This window comes from Neolamprologus brichardi, chromosome 20 (genome assembly GCF_056152115.1).
Source record: "Neolamprologus brichardi isolate AB-2024 chromosome 20, ASM5615211v1, whole genome shotgun sequence".
Lineage (NCBI taxonomy): Eukaryota > Metazoa > Chordata > Actinopteri > Cichliformes > Cichlidae > Neolamprologus > Neolamprologus brichardi.
The window spans coordinates 33,261,026-33,284,168 of NC_142123.1; the positions used below are offsets into that span (position 1 = coordinate 33,261,026).

The following is a 23,143-nucleotide window of genomic DNA, read 5'->3' on the forward strand; positions in this document are numbered from 1 at the left end:
TTATTTGTAGCTCAATATGACTTTATGTCATCCATGAGGGATGCATTTGACATATGTTTCACATATTATAGCCCAACAAGTTACTTATAGCAATTTAAATACGAGCAATCAGTTTTTGGCAAATACCGGAAATCAGTTTTTGGCAGAAAATCACTTTTTGGCACAACACCGGCTATTGCAGTTAATAATACAACAGTTTCTTGCCATTTTTTGTGTTTCTTTTTATCGCTGTGTAAGTGAGTTCAATTGAAAGCCTGCATGCGCTAGTACCGCTTGCCACAAGTTCCCAGAATCCTTTGCGGTTTTACCCCTGAATGACGTCACATTTTTGGTGGGCCAGTCTCTAGTCAAAATGCCCGGGCCGATTTTTTGTCCCAGTCCAGCCCTGGTGGATGTGCTCACCTTCCCGTCTGTTGTGTTAGGATTATTAGGACAAATGCTTAAAACGTACTCTATAGAAAAAAAAGTATTTAAAATGATTTCTATAGTGATCAACATAATAATATTAAACATTAATTGACAGCGAAAGGTGATGGAGAATTATTGCGATTCCTCTCCCTCTCAGCTTAAGCTTTACTAACAGGACAAGGAGAAGGTCATAAAATGTTAATAAAAGCTTATTAAAGCTAGTGATGATGGCCATCACTACAATCATGGCTGAAATAGAAACAACTGGTAGATGATGTTGCTACTTTTAATGGCACCAATTTTTAAAAACTGAACTTCTTTAGTTTCCCTACATCGATGCATTGGTTTCTACACTTAGATTTAAAATTTCCCGTTAGATATTCCCCATTTTGTCCATATAAAAAAATAATTTCAGGCTCAACTGATGAAATACCTTAAAAGTAAAAACTTTATGTATTTATTTTAAATGGTAAATGGTCTGTATTTGTATAGCACTTTACTTGGTCCTAAGGACCCCAAAGCGCTTTACACTATACACAATCATCCACCCATCCACACACTGGTGATGGCAGCTACATTGTAGCCACAGCCACCCTGGGGCGCACTGACAGAGGCGAGGCTGCCGGACACTGGCGCCATCGGGCCCTCTGACCACCACCAGTAGGCAACGGGTGAAGTGTCTTTCCCAAGGACACAACGACCGAGACTGTCCAAGCCGGGGCTCGAACCAGCAACTTTCCGATTACAAGGCGAACTCCCAACTCTTGAGCCACGATCGCCTGATTTTAAGTCTATGAATATTCTGCCCCACGACATGCTGGAAGATCCTAACACTGCAGCCCAAATCAAGTAAATGCTGACCGAGACTGTCCAAGCCGGGGCTTGAACCAGCAACCTTCCGATTACAAGACGAATCTTTGAGATTCCTTCCCAGGCACATTAGTCTTCACTCACATCTGGCGTCAGGTGATCTCAATAGGTCACATGACAGGGTGAGGCAAGGTCTCACAATGGTTTTACCTGAAACCTCCGCTGATAATGACCCACAACTTTTTTTGATGTGGTAATTGACTTCATGGAGACATCACGCCGTCCCGCACTAACAGTAGTAAATAGTGAACTATTGCACTGGTGGATAATTTAACTATCTGAGGGTTGTTCTTGATAGTTCTGTCCTCTGAGTCATTTTATGTTTGATCTGAAACGATGAAAGTTTTTGAATCTGTGCTTCTGTTTTGTCCACGATTCTTAGTAAACATGCCTACCAAAAAATACAATTTGTAAAAATGGTAAATGAATATCTGATGTCTGAGATGCAGCAAGCTTATCGTACTCGTGTACGTTTGGCTGTCGCCTTTTCAGCCGAGTACAGACGTCGTCTGGAGGAGCGAGACGCTACGATCGCTCAGCTCCAGCGCTCGAAGGTGGGCGCTTGCCAGAACGTTGAGGATATGAAGAAACAGCTGGAGGAGGACAGCAAAGTAATACTTAACTCTTACACTTGTAACACATCAGGTCACGTCAGTGCTCTTATTAATACCTTTTTGAAGGTATTTTATTGGAACAAACGTATCCTGTGTCTGTGCTTCAGGCTCGCGTGGCGCTGGCTCATGCGGTGCAGGCGTCCCGACACGACTGCAGCCTTCTCAGAGAACAGCTGGAGGAGGAGCAGGAAGCTAAGGCTGAACTGATGAGGGCGCTGACTACAGCCAACAGTCAGGTGGTTCAGTGGAGAGCAAAGTATGAGACTGAGGCTGTGCTGAGGATAGAGGAGCTGGAGGAAGCAAAGTAAGACTGCTGGAGCTACACGTCACTCTGAGGTCCCTTTCTAACACATTATAGGAGAATGCAAAGACCACAGTTTAAATTCTTTATCCAGTTTCCTTCAAAGCAGCTACTGACTTTAGACTTTAGACTGGTAACGTTTAATAAGTTGAATTGTTTGCAGGAAGAAACTGGTCGTGAGGCTGCAGACTGTCGAAGAAGTTGCAGAGGCGTCTCAGGCCAAGTGCTCCTCACTGGAGAAAACCAAACAGCGTCTGCAGATAGAGATGGAAGACCTGATGGTCCAACTGGAGCGCTCCAACGCTGCAGCTCTGGCTCTGGACAAGAAGCAACGCAACTTTGACACAGTCAGACATGTGGCACGATTCCCCATTATACCAGAGATTTACACTTTAATGCCCATAAGTCGGTGTGCTCAGAAACAAATGTGTGCACTGGTTTGATGCAGGTGCTCAGTGGCTGGAAGCTGAAGTTTGACGAGTGTCAGATGGAGCTGGAGGCCTCACAGAAAGAGTCTCGCAGTCTGAGCACTGAGCTCTTCAAACTGAAGAACTGCTATGAAGAAGCTCTGGACCAGCTGGACACGATTAAACGAGAAAACAGGAACCTGCAGGGTACCGCAGCACCTCCCCTGTCCTCTTAACTTACTACAATCACACTGGTATCTTCATTTCAGGGACCTTACAAGCTCAATATCATGGAGGATATCATGATGTGAAGAGAAGTAGAGGTTTATCATATAATGTCAAGCCACATGCAGCGTATTGATTTCAGCATAGCTGTCCTTTGAGGCAGTGGCAGGCAGGAGGTGGACCCTAATGACTCGGACACAAAAAGTGAACTTAAGGTGGCAGCTTTACTGCTGGGAAAAATGTCCAAAACATAAGCAAAAAAACAAACTAAAATCCTAAACTTGAAAACTAGAAAAAGAACACTGAGAAGTTTGAACTAAAACTCAAAGAAACTAGAAACATGAGAGGTACGACGCAACAAAGGGCAAAGGAAAACACAGGGCTCTACAAAGGAGTAATGAAGGAATGGGAAACAAGAGGGAAACACAGCTGATAAGGAATAAGGGACCATCAAAGTAAAACAGGAAACACGAGACAATCACAAAGACGCAGACTAGACACTGAGACATAGAGACGACTGACAGGAGACAGAGGGAACATGGAGACGAGTGGCTACACGTGGAACACGGAGAAGACAAAGGCTACGTTCACTCTGCAGGTCTTAATGCTCAAATCCGATTTTTTGATCAAATCTGATTTTTTTTGTCTGCTTCATCACACTACAAATAAAATGTGACAGCAAACGCGCTCTAGTGTGAACGCTCAAAGCGTCCGCATGCGCAAAAGAAGACGTCACACACAACGCGCTCTGTTTAGACCCAGAGCAACAGCATTGTTTGACTGATGGTCTTAATATAAAGACTTCGGACTTCACGTTTTCCAATTTTTGCTTTAAGTTATTTTGTTATTTACATAATAATGTAAATAACCTAATAATGATCCTTATTGCTGTTTTAGAGGAGCGCTGCTTCAAAGCATAGCTGCAGATTTCTGTCAGAATCTGCAGATTATACAGTACAAAGAAAATGTTCACGTTTCTCCAACGTTGTCTTCCCAACAGTTTCACCGGATGGCCAGGAAGCGTTTGCGATGTCTTCTCCGGAGCTGATAATTGGCGTCCGTCTTGTGTCAGTGACGTAAAAGACGGATTTAATGCGACGTGACCATCAAACAGCAGTCGCTTCCTAAAACATCGGATATGTATCGGATTCAGTACCACATACGAAAGTGACCCAGATCGGATTTGAAAATATCGGATTTGTGCCGTTCACACTGTCACACCATGATCGGATATGGGTCGCATAGGGTCAAAAAAATCGGATTTGATGCGCTTTCGACTGCAGTGTGAACGTAGCCAAAGTAATAGAAGCCTAAATTCTAGAAACTAAGAATGTAACTTAACCAAAAAACACTGAGAATCAAAAACCCTGAATAACAATAATCAAGGAATATAAATGAACCAATCACAGACCCAGTACCGTGACAGTTGGTGTCTAAAGAAAGTCGACATAAATCTGAAAAGTTATTCCAATACAAGAGCTGTAAATCTGCTAGCAGGGGGCGAAAAGAGAAGTTTGATTGTATAGAAATCAATGAGAAAAAGACCTACTTGAATCATAATGTTCAGCAAATGCCATTATGTCAGGATACCCTTCAGTGTTACTTTAGTCTGTTTCAACAACACTTCAGCAAGGAGAGTTTGTTACATTGTAGCTAGAATAAGTATTTCTCCAAAGTTGTCGTCCAGTGAACAAACTACTTTTTAATCCTTTTTTAATATTGTGGGAGTTAAGGGATTAAATTCCAGTGTACCAAAGTGTTTTCTTCATATATCTCTAGAGGAGATTGTGGATCTGACAGATCAGATCAGTCAGGAAGGGAAGACGATCCATGAGCTGGAGAGGATGAAGAAGATCCTCGATGTGGAGAAGAGCAACATTAGAGCTGCCTTGGAGGAAGCAGAGGTAATTAGCTGCTGTAATCAATTATCTATAAAGTCTTTATTGCCTGAACTGTTACCTTTCCATTGATCAGGGAACCTTGGAACATGAGGAAAGCAAGATCTTGAAATATCAGATGGAGCTGGAGCAGATAAGGGCAGAGATGGACCGAAAGATTGCAGAGAAAGAGGAGGAGATCGACAGCCTCAGGTAATAAATATATTAATAACAGACTGAAAGGGGCTTAATATATGGAATAGAATAGATTTGAATTAAATTAAATAGCCCTTTATTGTCATTGGAAAATGCTTGAAAGTGGTGCAAAGGAAAAACTGTTGTGTGGAAGAAGCTGTTAGTGAGTCTGGAGGTAGGTGTGGGACCAGATTGACCTGAGGCAGAGGGAAGCCAATGATTTTTTTGGGCTGTACCCTCTGCACAGCCTTCCTGTGTACCAAACACGAGTCAGGAGGAGAGCACGCTCTCCACTGAGGAGCGGCAGAAGGCCAGCAGTGCTTCTGGTCCAGGCTATTCTTCCTCAGGACAGGCCTACTGTTAGCTACTGTTAGCTGGCGAGCTATATAGAAGGCTCTGCGCTGAATGGACGGCCTGTAAGTGCAGCGAGCAGTGACTCGCCCCGTCCTAAGGCACATAAGTACAGAGTCCACAGCAGCTCTTTCCCTGTGTAGGCTCTGCCTCAACCAGTCATACCAGAAAAAAAAGGTTCATAACCAGAGAAAGAACTGACAACTGCAACCTTAGTGCTGATGGAGAGGTAACTCCAATGCTGTCCACCAGGGGGAGCCAGCAGCGTTCCCTGGAGACTATGCAGGCCAATTTGGAGGCAGAAATTCGTCATCGTAGCGAGGCGGTTCGTCTGAGGAAGAAGATGGAGTCTGACCTGAACGAGATGGAGATTCAGCTGGGAAACGCCAACAGGCAACAAGCAGAGAGCCAGAGGATCATGAGACACCTGCAGATACAGGTACGCTCACCTGTTCACATCAGAGTGATGAGTAAGAACAGTGTCCAGGGAATGTGCCATTTACTGACCACACTGTGCTTCATTATCACATCAATCTGAAAAATGCAGAAGGGAAAACTTCAACCAAAACAAAGCTCCGCCCCCTAGTGGCAAATGATATAACATGTAAACCAGTCTTTCTGTGCTGACCTCTATCGCAGGTTAAAGAGCAGCAGGTGGAGCTACAAGAAAAAGTCCAGCTGACCAATCAGCTCAGAGAGCAAATCGCCCTCCTGGAGCGGCGGTGTTCACTGATGTCAGCGGAGGAGGAGGAGCTGCGGGGGGTCCTGGAACAGACTGACCGCACCCGCAAGATGGCCGAGCACGAGCTGGTGGAGGTGTCAGAGAGGGTTAACCTGCTCGCTGCAAAGGTTAATTAATTATGGCACATCAAATACAATCATGTTGAAATATGAGCATTTCATCATCACGGTTTGATGACTTCCTGTTTTAGAACACGGGCCTCATGAACATGAAGAAGAAGCTGGAGGCTGATCTGTCGGTGCTGACCGGAGAGGTGGACGAGGCGATGCAGGAGAGTCACAATGCTGAGGAGAAGGCCAAGAAGGCCATCAGTGATGTTAGTCCTGACCCATGACCTTTGATCCCTGATCAAACCCATTGCTGCTGTTAAATTGTAGTTTTCATCAGATGTTAACTGAGTTTGATGCTGGAAAACTTTATTAATCTTTAAATTTAATAACTCAGACATTTCAGCATTTCTTATTCATTTATTTACCCCATAAAGCTGCGATTCATGCATCACACGCTCTGTCAGCCTCAAATACAAATACCAGAATCCTGTTGATGTTTGTGCTTCACCAGGCGGCCATGATGGCGGAGGAGCTGAAGAAGGAGCAGGACAGCAGCACTATGCTGGAGAGAATGAAGAAGAACATGGAGTCTACTGTAAAAGGTACAATAACACTACTGACAAAAATAAATAGATTAAAAATGCATGTATCGACTGTGATGTCACCTGTTGTCACGGTAGGTTAATAGAAACAATAGTCAATTGTCTGTTTGCTTTCTGGCACATTTGTTATCTGGATTATCTGAACGATATACTGTATACTCTTATTTCCTCACTTGTAGATGATAACGTGTTCACATAGTTCACCTGCAGACGTCACCGTGTTTTTACAGCATCTGTGTTCTTCTGACAGAACTGCAGGTGAAACTGGATGAAACGGAGCAGATGGCTCTGAAGGGAGGAAAGAAACAACTCCACAAACTGGAGACAACAGTGAGTGAAAACTCAGTCACAGGACCATCAGTCACAGTCAAGTTTCAGTGTGTTGTGGAAGTTTTCCACTTAAATAAAGCCTGCAGGCGAGCGGTGAGCGGTAGCTAACATTCTTTAATCAAAGCACACATACAGCCAAGCTTGATGGAGAGCCTGCATGACCACGGGGCAGGGTCAGCAGAGTCTCCCTGAGCCTAGCATGGCTCTCAGTTAAATACCTTCTTCAGGAACAAAAGGCAGTACACAGCTGTTTCACACCTTAAGGTTCACACTCCCTTGCTACTTCCCAGAGTCCTCGAAGAGACAAAAGACTGGTCCTCTGGAGTTCCTGTTTCCCCCAACATCCTTACTACATCCCCTACCATTTGTCTTACAGTATGAGTGTCAGACATGTTAATACAATAAAATAATGTGATTAATACCTAAGTGAAAGAAATTCCTATACAAGTGCAACACCTCGTAGTTTAACAAGGACACTTTCTACTTTTCCTTATTTCTGTCATACAGATACTCTTCTGTACAGCGGTGGATGTGTTACATGCATTACATAAATAAAACCCCAAAACGTCTGAGTAACTTCTTAGGTCAGTTTCCAAAAAAGCGCTTTTACTTTTTCTGAAAAAAAGAAAAAACTGCCTCTGCCAAAGTCATCTTAAAAAAGGGTAAACATCTTTATTTGAGGTTTATCAAAGAATATTTGTGCTGGGAACAATTTTCCTCTACTGGTATCTGCTGCATAAAAATGTAGGCAGCATGTATAAACTTCTGCTGGAGGTGTCTTCCTGTTAAAAGGAAGTTCTTCCTTCCCACTGTTGCCAGGCGCTGGCTCACAGGAGGCTTGTTTGACTGTTGAAGTTTAAGCCTACAGTATAAAACACTTTCAAGTATTGTTGTGTTTTGGGGGAGTGGCCAGTTATCTCCCATCATGCCTTGGGACACGTGCTGCTGTTAAGATGTTCTTGTTTTATTGTTTACGGTTACATGACGTTTAACTGTCCTGTTTATACTGCGGTTAGGGGAGGAACAGCAAGCTCAGTCTCTGAGGGAGGATTTGTTGCTAAGATTCCTCTGTTTGCCCCAATGTCATTAAAAATGAAAACTGAAAAAGTAAATGACTCAAAAAAACGGAACGCACTATTAAATGCACTAAAAAATGCACTTAAGAATAAATAGAGACATTAAGTTATAAAATGCAACATCATTTGATACTTTGTTTTTCAATTTTCCTTTTTTAAATCAATTCCTCTTATTGGTCATTTTTACATTTGATTTTACCTTTAGATTAATGATTCATTGATGCATGCATATTTTTTACTGAGTCATTTAATTATGTATTCATGCTTGATTTTGGCAGTTTTGCTATATCAGTAACAGGTAACCAGCAGGAAGTAAATCAGCTGCTGTGTGTGCAGGTGAGGACGCTGCAGACGGAGCTGACTGTGGAGCAGAAGAAGAGCGAGGAGTATCAGAAGGGGGTTCGACGCTACGAGAGGAAAGTGAAGGAGCTGACGTACCAGGTGTGAGGTCCTCACTGCATCCAGCTGCTGCTGTCATACAGATGTTGGTCCCGTCTTCTGTGTTTTCATTGGATCTTTGTGCTTTCGTGCAGTCGGAAGAGGACAAAAAGACTTTGCTCAGGATGCAGGAGCTGATAGAAAGGCTGCAGGCCAAAGTGAAGAGCTACAAGAGACAAGCTGAGAACGCTGTGAGTGTTCAGTAATGCTCGAGTCAATAAAATGCAAATCAGCATCAAAATGATTAAAAAACATCTTTTTTATTTCTATAAAGTCAATATCTCTCCACGGAGGGACTCACGTCTGAGCTTTTAATGATTCATGTGCAAGTATGCAAACATAAACATACATAAAATATACAAATGACCAGAGATGGGCAGTAACGCGTTACTGTAATCCGATTACTTTTTTCAAGTAACGAGTAAAGTAAGGGATTACTATTGCAAAAACGGTAATTAGATTACCGTTACTTTCCCGTAGGAACGCTGCGTTACTGCGTTACTAAAACCGTGATTTTTTTGCGAGAATGTCTCATGACAGTGACGTAAGCGAGTGCGACGTTCGTGACAACAGCTGTGTGCAGATCAACAATGGATCATATATCGAGTGCAGAGAGAGTATGAGCGTGCAGCGTTTAAAGCGTGGAAGTACTGACCTTACTTTGAGTTTGATTCCATAAAAAGTGACAAAAACATTAGTGTCCGTTGTGCGTGGGAAGAAAACTTCTTTTTACAGCGAAAAAACCCCTAAACTTCCAAACAAGCACCGAGTAGCTACGACGTAATGGGAAACTCACAGAGAAACTCGCAGATTCTTCCACTGACCGCTGCACACCTGCACCAGGGTAAACCTCCTCCTACCCCACTCCTGCTTTACAGGTGAAAATAGAGCAACAGGACAGTTAGTCTTTGACTTTATTTATTTTCTGCTGTGTTTTACTTGCATCTATTTGAAAGACTGAGTGTAAACACAAAAACTATTTTATTTTATGTGCTGGAATGTGCAGAAAATAGGTTTAAATATTAAACAAATTTCTTCCAGTCAGAGAATGTTGCAGATAATTAAATTTTTGCTTGATGCATAAAGTTAAAAGATTAAAACGAATAAAACAAGTTTTAAAAAGAGACTTTTCCATTTGATTACATTTTGTATGATGATTATGCAGAAAAAGTAGAATTGAGCTGAAAGATCTATCGCTTTATCACCTATTCAGGTTGTAAATCGTGTTTTTAAAAAGTAACTAAGTAATTAATTACTTTTGAAAATAAGTAATCAGTAACGTAACAGGATTACGTTTTGGGGGAAGTAATCAGTAATTAGTTACTGATTACTTTTTTCAAGTAACTTGACCAACACTGCAAATGACTAGCAGGTCGTTTCCTGCATAGACAACACAGAAGGAAAAATTAGATCATAATCAGCATGTTCAGATTAAAAACAACAATGATCCTGGGAGATTTTCTTTAAACAAAAACAGCATTTATTATTTCAATTTTTATTTGCTTGTTTTTAGAACAATTAGTGTGCTTACCTGTGTAGTCAACCCACCCCACCCTCCATAAAAGTACAGTTATTTCCTGAGCGCCACAGTTATTTGGGACTTTTATTAAATGCACAGTTTGCAAACACTGACATCAACAGAGAGCAACCCAGAAAAGCCCCGCCCCTCAGTGGTCACGGCAGATGGCCGCCCGTCCTTGAGCCTGGTTCTGCTGGAGGTCTCTTCCTCTTAAAATATATATAAATATACAAAATAACATCTATTTAAACTGGATTGTCTTTTTGTCCACCAGGAGGAGCAGGTGAGCTGCAGTACCATACGTTTCCGCAAAGTCCAACACGACCTGGACGAAGCCGAGGAGAGAGCAGATATCGCTGAGACGACCGTCAACAAGCTGAGGATTCGAACTCGCGAACAGACCAGCAAGGTCGCCATGGTGAGTTACGCTCGTAGAGGTTAACGCTGTTTTGCTTCCATCAGTGTTCCTAATGAGCCGTTCGTGTCTCTGCAGATCACTGAATGAAGCTCTGCAGCATCTCCATCACCGATTAACTGTGTTGTTTGTTACCTGCTGTGTGTTTTTATCCAGTGTGTTTGTACATCTGCATCTACTGTACGACAATATGTTTTTTCAATGAAAAGTAATGTAACCTGGTTTGAAAGGGAAGTGTTGAGGGCTGCGAGAACATACGAGCGATCAGTGTCAGCCCAGAGGGGGAAGCATCAGTTCTCACCTCCTTAAATTTGTTTTGAACAGTTTTATGCTTGTTTGTTTTCAGCGGGGTTCAGCATGCTTAACCAAATTAAAGAGAAGACTATAAAGATCTTTTTAAAACAGCAGTTTAATCTTTCCACAGTCAGCGATCCTGGAAAAATAATGTAACCAAAAAAAAGAAAGAAAGCCTGAAAATAGTTGTTTTACTTCTCGTATGTGTCAGTACTTCATGTATTTCTACAGGCATTAGCTGAATCCAGGAAAAGACAACTGTACAGACCTACAGGGCTGTGTACATACCGCTGGGATGTGTATCTATCAGTTCATGTAGACTGGCACTGTTGGTTTAATAGTGATAGATTTAAAAGGATTTCTCAGACTTGAGAATTGTAAAGATTAACGATGCTGTACTTTTATTTGGACTGTCGGACGTTTGTGTGGCAGCACATAAGATGCAGGATGTTAGGGAAGGAACCAGCTTTGTCATAGTGGTGACAGAGTGTGAGGCTGTGGCTATTTCCTGAGACTTACTAAATGTTGATGAAAATACTGCTGGTATTATAAAATCATGATCCAGTCCAATAAAAACACCAAAGAGTCAGTAGCAGAAGGAGCTGTTTGACACCGGCAGAGAAGATTTTCATGGTTGCAACACACACGTGGAACCATTTAACAAACAGGAAATGAACCGGCTTTCAACTGGGACAGGATTTATTGCAAAGAAGCGTCGTTACAATAAAAAAATAATAAAACTATAAATGAATAAAAAATGTTTTATGTCAGTACTGAATCAGATGATTTTGTGGTTTTTGTGCATAAAAAGTTTGGTTTGTAAATGTTTGTGGTGTCAGACTGTAACGTCCCAATTAAAGAAAGAAAAAACAGCGTTTAGAGATCGTCTGTTTAACCGAAGGGGGGAAAAACATACTCGAGAGGTGGTGGAGACCAAAAATGGAGCTAGAAGAGAGCTTTCTGATTGCTGGATGGAACATCAGTGCTGATTTTTCTCTGCCCACTAGTGAAGGAGTTCAAACGAAAGAAATGTGCCTATATTCAGACTGTAAGTATGTTGATGTGTGGCTTTATAATTATTTGTTTTACTGTGTGGTGACCAATAAAAGCCTGATGCTGTTGACTGCTGCTTTTGGTCCACTCTTCTATATGTTGTTCTTTCATTTCTGCACAGCTCTCGTAAAATATCATCACAGCCTTTCAGTCCGGTTCATGTCTGAACTCTGGGCCGTTGATCTGCTGCAGAGCTTGGGATCATTAGCCGTGTCTCAATTCAGGGCCTGCATCCTTTGGAGGACCCGGCCTTCGCGGTCTACGTGGGCCGGGTCCTCTGAAGACCGAGAAGGGCAGAAGTGCGAGGCTGTGAAATGGGACGGTCTAGCCTTCAGATTCGCGTCAAAATATAACAGGACACTGGAGTAAATTCTCGATCATCTCACACTTCAGTTTAATCAGTTTTCTGTTTATTCAGCTGCGTGAAAACTGTTTAGTCTCAGCCAAACTGATTTACTCTGGAACAAATAAAACACTGAAATAAACCAAATATTTAGACGTTATCTAAGTGACTTATATATCATGTTCAGTTCAGTAGCCCAATTCTGGGATAGGTACGAACGGTACACCCGACCCATCCTTCAAATTCGGGGAAATTAAGGCCGCATTTGGAGCAGCCTTCGTCATGTCGCGTTGACATAATCGGCCTTCAAATGCGGCCTTGATGCAGCCTATGAATTGTTACAGTATACAGAGTTCACGGTTGTGATCCGAAGGTGCCCAAGCCTAAATCATCTTCCCTCCGCCGCCGTGCTGACAGCTGGTGTTCGTGCTGTTTGTCGCAGCAGCACGTTAGGAGGAAACCAAACGTCTCCGCTTTAGTCTCGTCTGTCCAGAGGACTTTTTTTAAGGTTTGCGGTTTATTCATTTGCAGCTTTGCAAATCTAAACTGTGCTGTCATGGTCTTATTTTAGGGAAGAGACTCTTTCCTGGAGACCTTTCAAAATAAGACACACCTGTTCACTCTTTTTCTTATAAACTTTAACCTTTAACATGCTAGCTTTTTTTAGCTTTTTACCTTTTTTTACAGCTTTTCTGAGCATTGCTGTCGGACCTTTGGAGGAATTTGCTGGGAGGTTCACTGCTGGCATCTGTTTTGATTGTTTTTCACTTTCTTACTTAGAATGATGGATTACAAATTTCAAAATGCCAAAACATCTTTTTTATAGAGGTGCTCACACATGCATCCACATCAGTGAAGTGAATCTGATTATCAGCACGTATCATATCATTCATTTTTCCTAGGGAAGCACCTGGGAAAACTTTCTTTCTTATAAATCTTCAGTGTAAAACTGACATAAAAATATTGAATTTTATTTTGTGACTGATTAAGGTAAAAGTTTGAGTTCTTTAATGATTTTAGCAAATAAAAATGTAATTTGTGGTTATTTTTTGTCTTTGTAGTGATCCGTTTCTGCAGACAAAAACACTTTGGACAGAAAAGGCACAGTTTGGCATTCAACACTTTATTCACAAACTAAAACCAATCACTGTATCCACAGGTCAGTGGGTGACTGTACAGGTGTGTTAGATCAGTATTAACCGGCTGCACATGGCAGCTTTACATCATGCCTCACCACGAACCCGCCATTGGTTCATTCGTCCCCTGCATCCTCCAATCAAAGTGCTCTGCAGTTTGTCCTTCAGTGTGTGTGTGCGCGTGTGTGCGTGTGTGTCGGGGTGGATAAAGTGAAGGTGTGTATGTGCGCGTCTGTCCAGGCTCAGCTGGACCACATCGGTCCGGTTCTCGTGTGCGTCTTCAGAAGACACGCCTACACATTTACAAATACATTCAAACACAACCAGAAGGTTTTTCCTAGATATCTGTTAGACAGCAAATAGCACCGCAGAGCAAAATACACTTTGGGGTTAAAGAAAGAAAGAAAAAACGTCTACAGACAGCAGAGTGACAGCTGCATTCACACAGGAAGAAAATCACCTCCAGAACTCTTCATCATGGCAACTCTGATATGACATTAGCGTGAGATTAGCCAATGAACAGCTGTCTCACTGTGGTGTTATGATATCATGTTAGGTCACTGTGTGATCTCCCTCTTCACCCTTGAGCTGTTCGGTACTCCACACATTAAATCCAAACTTTTTAAAAAATGATATTACACAGACGGTTATAACGTACGACTGCTAACTTCAGGGAATAATTTGGATCACCGAGTTCACCGACATCTGTTCTGCTAATTTTCAGCTCCACATTTTCAGCCTTGGACTCTCTAGAGTAGCTTTTGCTGAGTCCAAGTTCAAAATAATCCTTCTTTATGTCAAACAGGGCCGTGGTGCTCGCTTCACTTCCTGTTTTAGCTCCTACAATCCAGATTTCTGCTGTTTCTGCTGCAGGTGGGTGAGGCTGTGCCTGAGATGACAATATTAGGGATATTTCCTCTCTATGACATCACACTGACCCAAGCACTGAAAAAATGGGCTGAAACTGACTGTTGAGAGTCTGAAGCCCAGCGCTCGCGGTGATTATTTGTACACACTGACCTTTGTGTTTTGAACTTTGGCCATGTTTAATATGAACATCTAATACTGGATAGCTGATATGTTACAGAAAATACTGAAACGCAGAACAGGTCCATAAAATGAACAGCTGAACAGCATTCTGGGAAATATAAGAAACACAAGCGGGACCAGATGTAGGTAAGAAAACTATCTGACGGAGCCAGAATATCTGAAGGGACACCGACAGAAACCTGGGCTTAGCCTGAAATCACTTCCTGTCCAGCTGTACTGATGGTGATCTTCTCTCAACACTCAGCGTTAATATTCAGACGTGGAAATTCAAAAATAAACGACTTCAACGTTTTGACTTCCTGTGTGAAAACAGTCGTGCTTTTCTACAGTTACAATTTACATCTTATATGTTCCGTTGTTGATCTAGATGAAAAAAAATACTTTAAAACTCAGCTGAGCGGACGAAACAACTGAACCAAAAGGAAGGTGTGTAGGTACAACGTGATTGGACGATGAAGCGTTAAAAAACCAAAACACCGAACCAGATCTCCGTGAACTCTTCTTTGTTTCCAGACCTGATGACATCATCACCGTGCCCTCGCTTCACGGCTCACGAGACACTAACAGACCTTTTCCCCCAATTGTTTGTTCTCTTTGACTCTGACGTGTTCTTCTCTTCGGGGCTGCTGCATTGCATCATGGGAACTGTAGTCAGTCACCAGGTTAGTACAACTGTAGCTTGTCATCAATAAAGCTGTCGGTCACTACGGTAACCGACACCCAAGTTAGCGAAGGGGGAAAAAGCAACATCACATTTGCATCAGCAGTGATGTCAGAGTGGTCGGCGTGAAAGTTTGTGGCGTCCGCTTCAGTCTCCGTTTAGTAACAACAGGAAAAGGGAGAGCAGGTCCTTTAAAGTCCTCATGGATGGTTAGAAAGACTAAATATGAACATGGAGAACAAATGAGGCCACTGGGAGGTCTCCTGAGGAGGAGGAGGAGGAGGAAGAGGAGGTCTCACTTCTATACTTCTGTGTAAAAATGGCGAGCCTCTTCTCTGTGAGGTTGAACACGAACACATTTTCATCATGATCAGAATATCAGAGATTAAAATACTTTCTTATACTAAATTATGACAAAAATGTTTCAATAGAAAAATAACTTCTCATTTTTATATTTGACATTTTTTCTTGCTATCATGAGATTCCGTTTTTACAAGGAATAATGTAAACATGAGACGTATATGGCAGCTTTCTTACTTACATTTATAAGATCGTTATTAGAAGATGGAATCAAAGGTTGGCCAACGACGACCACGCTCACTACAGACTCAAATGTGTCTGCAACACAAGTTCTCTAACTACATTTACCTGATAAATGTGGTTAACAAGACTTTCTGAGAGATTTGTGCTAATCTTTCTTCTTCTTTATCAGCCTGTTAATTAGCTGTAATTAGCAGGTATGCATGTCTGAGTGATGCCCCCGTACAGTTCATTGATGAAGGTTTCTGACCACCAAAACACGGAGGCTTTAAAACCATCTTTCACGTGTAGTTTAAAACAATGATAATAATAAAATAACTGTGTGTAGATAAGACTATTATTCCCAAACAGATGATTTAACAGCCCATGAAACCATGAAAAGTAACATCGTAAAAAACAATTCGTACTTGTCTGTACTCTGTTTTCTCCCTACGATGAGATGATTTATTGTTTTAGAAGGAAAAAAACTGATAAATACGTCAAAATAAAATGAAAATGAAATTTTTATTTCATAATTCTCTCTCACCCCAACCGGTCGCAGCAGATGGCCCCGCCCCTCCCTGAGCCTGGTTCTGTGTTAAAAGGGAGTTTTTCCTTCCCACTGTCGCCAAAGTGCTCATAGGGGGTCATATGACTGTTGGGTTTTTCTCTGTATGTATTATTGTAGGGTCTACCTTACAATATAAAGCGCCTTGAGGCGACTGTTGTTGTGATTTGGCGCTGTGTAAACAGAATTGAACTGAGTTGAATAACACAATCCCAGCTGTCAGCATGTTAACAAAGTTTCTTGTAAAACTTCACATAATCAGAGTGAGTGAGTTTATATGTGTTACTATATTTTTGATGATCTCAAAATTTCAACGAGCTTTAAAATCATACTTTTACCTCTTTTTCTTATTAAAAACTAAAACTTTGTTTAATTTCATATCATGAAAACAGCCTAAAGTTCTTTTATACTCGTTTACACTTATTTATGGTTTCTTTTGTCATCATTACATTTCTTTTGTTTTGAAGATGAATCAAGTGATAACAATATTTTTCTAAGAATGTGAAAATATGTCAAAACTTCTACTACCTTTAAAAAGCTGATCAACAATGACGGACTCAGGATATTGTGTCACAACAAAGTTTCACTACTTTTTAATCTCATCAGACTTTATTCTCCTGTTATTGTGATATATCATTTTTCCCCTCTAAGGAAATGTGTCAGATAATAATGTAAATTTCAAAATACTTCACATTTCCAAGATCTTTTAGTATTCATGTCACTGTTTCTTATAAAACTCAGAATATGATAAAAATGTCAGAAACAAGTTTTTTACTGCAGCTGGAACATTTTCCCCCAAAGCTTCAAAAATTAAAATATTTGTTCTTGTTTTAAAGAGATGAGAATTTATTTTACTTATTTATTCATTATTGTGGAAACAAAATTCTGGTTATATTGTGATAGTTTATCTGCTTTCAGTATTTATGATATTTATGATTTAGGTTATTATATTATATTTTGTAAAAAACTGTAAAGCCATAAAAAATACAAATGTTCGTCCTCATAGTGGGTTCACATGTTTCCTCTTTTTAATTTATTCCATCTTTATGGAGCAAAGTTTCCTGTATCAAGGAAAAACATTTCCTTATGAACATTTTCTTGTTATTAATACCAATTTACCATTTTCAACATAGCGTAATAGCAAGAAAATGTATCAAAAATAAAGTTAAGAGGTTGGTACGCAACATTTATTTCATCACGGCAGAAGCTGTTTGTGTTGTTCTCTCACTGGAGACAAAAATGGGAAAATAACATCTATCTGAATTTTTCCGTCTTTAACAGAGTCGCTCAAAAAAACGGAGAAAAGAAACTTTTTTATAAACTGACGCTCCAGCGTTGGTGTCTGAAAAAAATTAAACTCAAAGAGCGCTTAATGAACACCTGAAGCAACATGGTTTCTGTCAGAGACGAGATGGAAACAGGAGTCGATAAGAAGAATAGATTTTCAGCAGATTGATGTTCGGTGGTGTGAAACAGCAAAAAGTTTTTCCTCAAACAAGCCTGCTTTTATTTTACAATCACGGTTTTCTCGTCTACCTCTCTGCCTCCTCCTCATCCCCATCATCCTCCTCATCCTCTCCTCCTCCTTCTTCTTGCTCCTCCACATGGTGCTCCCCTCCTCGTCAAGGGAGGAAGAGGAGGAAGCGGGAGCACCCAGTGGAGGGGTGCGTCGACTATTTTGTCCCAGTGTCTCCCTGAGCGGCAGGGTGGGAGGTCCTGGTGATGTCACATAGACTAAAGAAGCTGATTGGCTGACAGGTGAGGCGGAGCCGTGGTGGTCAATTGGTGATGATGTCTTGACGACCACGCCCTCCACCTTCGAGCTGATGTGGGTGGAGTTCAACCAATCTAAAGGTTTAGCCCTTCCATCCATCCCAGATCGGACCCCTGTTTGGACACACACACACACACACACACACACACACACACAGTCAGACTGAACCACAGTTGTGTGTCTGCACTGAGAGTGTGAGTTACAGTAGTTACAGCAGAGAGGCCATGCAGGCAGCAGCACAGGAGGCGGCTCAGACACAAACGCGCTTTATTAAGGTGCCAAACAGCACGAGTCAGTAAATGAATTATTTAAACTAGTGTCAAAATACACTCTCTACTATTAGGTTTCTGCACCTTCAGTCTTTCACTTTTGATAAAACCAGAACATCTAACACATAATATGAGTTGTTTCCTGCTGCTGGTAACAATTACACTCCTCAGTACTAGGGGTGGGCGATATAAACGATTTAAATTTGGCCAACGATAGAGATATCGCTCTATCGCGATAGTGCATGTTGATGATGTCATCAAGCTGCGCCTGTTTTGGTCGAAAGCATTGCAGCGGCTAAAACCATTATCATCTGCAAATTATGGCGGGCGACAGTCACAGCAAAGAGATGAAGCACTCTTGAAATATGGGAAAAGCCAAAACCTGCTATGCGATTGCATTTGTCCCTGACCACCAGAATCCCTCACGTTAACTTTTATCAGTGGAAAAAAAGTTGGCGTTCATCCTCCAGCTTCACTGTGCTAATGTTATGCTAACATAGCTGTGTCGCTAGCAATCACGTAGCTCAACATTAAATACCAGCTAGCCCAACTTCAGTAACCCTACAAACGCCATCGCCGTTTAGTTTTCTGTCTTCATTTATGTTGGAAGTGATAGCAGAGCTGTACGTTTTAATTAGTTTCAAAAATCTCTCAGTCAGAACATGGTATGAAATGTTTAGGTGTAAACTAGCGAGCTAACTTCCTGTTAACTTCTAACTCCGTTAAATTTAATAAATTCTGTTTTCATGGATGCCTGGATGTTAAACTTAATTGTTACACTCGATAAAGCAGCAACGCTGATGATTTTATTAAAGATGAAAGAATTTAGACCGTTTTTAACTCTTAGTGTTCGTTTGACTTTGCCAAAATCGGTTCAAGGTCAGTAAGCACACCCAGAATTCATACATTAGGAACACTCTTGATTTTTGAGAAAATTAAAGGATTTTAAGTGTGCCTTATAGTGTGGAAAACACGTTATACAGAAGAAAAGAATATATCATGAAATATATCGTTACCGCACATGCTTCAAATTATATCGCGATATGAATTTTAGGCCATATCGCCCAGCCCTACTCAGGACTCATGTGGACGCAAACAGACATCAGTTAGCATTTCCACACAGTGTTTTATTTTGAAATTCAGGTCATATTTACACTTCCTTTGGATAGAAAAAAAAGCTATTAGCATCAGTAAACTCTCAGGTCTGTTTTTAGTATAACAGCTTTTAGTATGACATCTGAAGGAGACATATGACCTTCGACCCTTCGACGTCATCCTGTCAGCCACTTGCAGACCTCTTTCAGCGAGGCTGAAGTCCTGCAGTGACACTAAGTGCAAACATGAACTTTTGTTTTAAATTTATTGTGAAAGATCATTGTTGTTAGCGAGAGCTGGGCTCTGGTTGAAGCTCACTCCAAAGGTTATAGCTCAGGGTGATATTTGAGTCAAAGTGGAGCTGGAAATGTCCTCCAGTGTCTGAGGAACAACATTCAGATGAAATGAGCCAAACTGTGGAGCGTGCCCACATTTCTCCACACAGGACAGCGGTCATGTGCTTCTCCTCGCCACATTTGCCTCGCTGTGTACTTCGAGTGCAGGTGGACAGGCCGAGACCGTCCAGAGGTGCACGAGGAGACCAGCTTGTTTAAATCAACTTTTACTGTATTTATTTATTTTTATTCACATCTCTACTGTATGTTACAGACACACAGTTAAAGGCAGTAAGCGGCATGCAGGTCAGATGAAGAGGAAAATGAGGAGGAAGACTCACAGGGTTCGAGACGATGAAGGTTTCTTGACTCTCTGCCACTTCCTCCTCTCAAACAGCCTGATGCAACAAACACACCATGTTACACACACACACACACACACACACACACACACACACACTCTGCTTCACCACCAGCAGCCCTCAGCTCCATCAGGAAATCATGCAGCATTCAGAGCAGAAAAACATTATATACGAGCGTGTGTGTGTGTGTGTGTGTGTGTGTGTGTGTGTGTACCTGTAGTCATGAAAGCTGCCATGTTCCCGCCCTCCTGCTGAAAAGACAGTTTGATTGGTTGATGAGCAAAGGCAAGGCCACTTGTGATGAGGTATTTTGTTGTCCCTGATCATCAAGTACAGCAGCATCATGTGATCAGGGATCGTCTGCATGCACACACACTGCAGTGTAGTGGTAAGACCACACACTTTTGGAGTGGGAGTTGCAAGTTCGACTCCCACCCAGTATCCAGTAAGGGTCCTAAAACTAAGCCCTGGAATGGGGAGGCTACGTCTGCAGCTCGGACACAAATGTGTATGTGACGAATAAAGCTTGTTTGTTGTGGACTTGTCACAATGAGAAGCTGGAGTTAAGTTGCTGCTCATTATCACTTAAACGCCTTTTTCAGTAATGGAGTGCCACCGGGCTCTAACTTTGGTCCATTGCTATTGACTATAAATGCATCTTTCCATCTCTTCTGATACAATTTTAAAACCTCCATCCTTTTCAGGGAGCCTATCCCAGGAGTCATGGGATAGACTTGTCTAACAGGCTTGTCTAACTGGTGTTGGCCAGAGGGGCCGATGGCGCGATATGGCAGCCTCGCTTCTGTCAGTCTGCCCCAGGGCAGCTGTAGTTACAACTGTAGCTGCCTCCACCAGTGTGTGAATGTGAGAGTGAATGAATAATGGCATTGTAAAGCGCTTTGGGTGCCTTGAAAAGCGCTATATAAATCCAATCCATTATTATTATTAACATAGAGACAGACAACCATTTGCACCTATGGGAAATTACCAATTAACCTAATCCCACTAACTCCGAATTTCAGTGTGTACGCAAGTGCACATGGACAATAAAAGTTCAAATTCTAAGTTTAATTTCATGTCTTTGAACGTTTGGAGTAAGCCTGGAGAGAACATGCAAACTCCACATAGAAAGACCGAAGCCTGATGCTGGAATCAAACTCAGGACCTTCGTACTGTGAGGCAACACTTCTAACCACCGTGCTTTTTTAAAATGTTAAAACCTGATTTTAAAACCTGTATCTGTATTTTAAATTTCAGAAAGTTCACATCTCGCTGGAACCCTGAACAGCTTAAAACCTTTGAGGCAGTGTTGCAGCCACTGGCTCTGAATTTGAATCCAGGCTAATTTTGTGGGCAGCACAGACACGCCTCCCCGGCTGAACAGGTCTGACGTACTCTGCACCTTTTTAAAAAGAACAAAGAACCACGAAGCTGCTTTCTCTCACAGAAAACTTCATTGCTGAGCAGATTTCTTATGTTAAGTAAGTGTTCCAAAAAGCCACGACAGTGAACCAGCATTAAAGTGAATTCAGCCATCAGTATAACAGAGCGCAGGCTCAGCTGAGGAACAAACGCTGCTCATTCATATCTGCAGGTGGAAATATGCAAATGCATGAAGCTGCTGTCTGAATTGCAGAAGTACAGCCGCTCCAGCTGAGCGTTGGAGTTAAAGTTTACAGTATTCATATTTCTGAGGAAGGATAGTGAAAGAGTTCCAGAGCAATAAAAACTGCGCTGTTTAGAGCAGCTATATGAATGACGTTTGTCCAAGGTGTGTGTGTTTGTCTTACCTGGTTCCACTGAGCGCGTGCGAGGATTACACTGTTTGTGTCCCTTGCACCCTCTGAGCTCCATCAGCTGCACGTGGAGCTGGTTGAGAACCGTCCGATCTAAAGAGCTGACAGCATTTATCAGCTGGAAACAGAAAAGAGGAACAAAGAGAGAGACGGTAGTTTGTGTGGTTTGTGTTCAGGTAAATTAGATGATGTGTATCAGCCCAACAGCTGTGGGGCCTCAGGAACTCCACATTTCTGCTGTCGTGCGAGTTTCTTGGACGTGTGCATTGTGAGTGTGACTGTCGGGCTGAATGTGTCATTTATAAATGAAAGAAATATGTAGAAACATCGTGTCTCAGGGAAACACTGAAGAACTAGTTTACAGATTTTTACTTCTGGGCTGGACGACTGTAATTCGTTATTATCAGGATGTCCTAAAAGCTCCCTGAAAACCCTTCAGTCTTAAATAATCAGGCCCCATCTTATCTTAATGACCTTGTAGTACCATATCACCCTATTAGAGCACTTCGCTCCCGCTCTGCAGGCCTACTTGTTGTTCCTAGAGTATTTAAAAGTAGAATGGGAGGGAGAGCCTTCAGTTTTCAGGCCCCTCTTCTGTGGAACCAGCTTCCAGTTTGGATTCAGGAGACAGACACTATCTCTACTTTCAAGATTAGGCTTCAAACTTTCCTTTTTGCTAAAGCATATAGTTAGGGCTGGACCAGGTGACCCTGAATCCTCCCTTAGTTATGCTGCAATAGATGTAGGCTGCCGGGGATTCCCATGATGCATTGAGTTTTTCTTCTTCACCTAATGTGTTTATTCACCTCTCTGCATTTAATCATTAGTGATTTTTCATCCCTGACTTCTTCCAGTGTGTTTTTGTCCCGTCTTTCTCTCCTGACCCCAATCTGGTTGCGGCAGATGGCCTTCCAGGACGTTTCCTGTTAAAGGGGCGTTTTTCCTTCCCACTGTTGCCAAAGCGCTTGTTCACAGGGGGTTACTTTACAATATAAAGCGCCTTGAGGCAACTGTTGTTGTGATTTTTTATATTCTTGAGTCTTGATGTAATTAAATTAAATTCAGTGGTATCCAGATGTAGTTTCCTGCTGCAGACAGCCAGACACAAGTCTTAGTTTCTTGTTTTAAGCACACGAGTCTGATAGGAAAGGGTGTAACCCAGGCTCTGTTTTGGAGCTTTCATTTCCAGATGTCTCCTGAACGTATCACACACGGGCGGTCGTACAGTAGAGGTCGGCTGTAACACTCACTGAACGCTTTAGATGAGACGACTGCAGTGAGTGAAGTCATTTCTCACAGGAAACCGAAGATTAAAAATGATGATGAACATGACCACATATTTTTCATGAGGACCAGTTTGACTTTTAGACCCCCCCCCCCCTCCCTCACAGACCTGCTTGAGGGTTAAAGCCAAAATGAGGTTAGAGTTTGGGACTTTGGAAAGCATGTCAGCGAGCTAGCGCAGAAG

At 41.9% G+C, this 23,143-nt stretch overlaps 2 protein-coding genes across 12 annotated transcripts in view; one reads left to right on the forward strand and one right to left on the reverse strand.

The window, feature by feature from the left end:
* LOC102797797 (myosin-7-like) overlaps positions 1-10,510 on the forward strand; it is a 29,422-nt gene extending 18,912 nt beyond the window's left edge. Inside the window, exons 32-46 of the mRNA XM_087834175.1 lie at positions 1,771-1,889; positions 2,000-2,196; positions 2,357-2,540; positions 2,642-2,807; positions 4,605-4,729; positions 4,800-4,915; positions 5,501-5,687; positions 5,888-6,097; positions 6,181-6,306; positions 6,552-6,642; positions 6,893-6,972; positions 8,385-8,489; positions 8,582-8,677; positions 10,280-10,423; positions 10,499-10,510. Of these exons, the coding sequence (XP_087690301.1) occupies positions 1,771-1,889; positions 2,000-2,196; positions 2,357-2,540; positions 2,642-2,807; positions 4,605-4,729; positions 4,800-4,915; positions 5,501-5,687; positions 5,888-6,097; positions 6,181-6,306; positions 6,552-6,642; positions 6,893-6,972; positions 8,385-8,489; positions 8,582-8,677; positions 10,280-10,423; positions 10,499-10,510 (1,958 nt within the window). The remainder of the gene's footprint in view (positions 1-1,770; positions 1,890-1,999; positions 2,197-2,356; positions 2,541-2,641; positions 2,808-4,604; positions 4,730-4,799; positions 4,916-5,500; positions 5,688-5,887; positions 6,098-6,180; positions 6,307-6,551; positions 6,643-6,892; positions 6,973-8,384; positions 8,490-8,581; positions 8,678-10,279; positions 10,424-10,498) is intronic.
* A 2,707-nt stretch (positions 10,511-13,217) lies between these two features.
* LOC102798096 (extracellular sulfatase Sulf-2-like) overlaps positions 13,218-23,143 on the reverse strand; it is a 119,754-nt gene continuing 109,828 nt past the window's right edge. For 5 of the 11 annotated variants that reach the window (XM_087834390.1, XM_087834391.1, XM_087834393.1 and 2 more), the window contains 4 exons: positions 21,670-21,793; positions 20,094-20,130; positions 19,859-19,915; positions 17,750-17,931 (listed from right to left, as the gene is read on the reverse strand). In XM_087834390.1, the coding sequence (XP_087690516.1) occupies positions 17,901-17,931; positions 19,859-19,915; positions 20,094-20,130; positions 21,670-21,793 (249 nt within the window). In that variant the 3' untranslated portion in view covers positions 17,750-17,900. Of the gene's footprint in view, positions 17,932-19,858; positions 19,916-20,093; positions 20,131-21,669; positions 21,794-23,143 lie in introns of all 11 variants that reach the window. The other 6 variants (XM_087834398.1, XM_087834389.1, XM_087834399.1 and 3 more) reach the window with 4 other exon arrangements.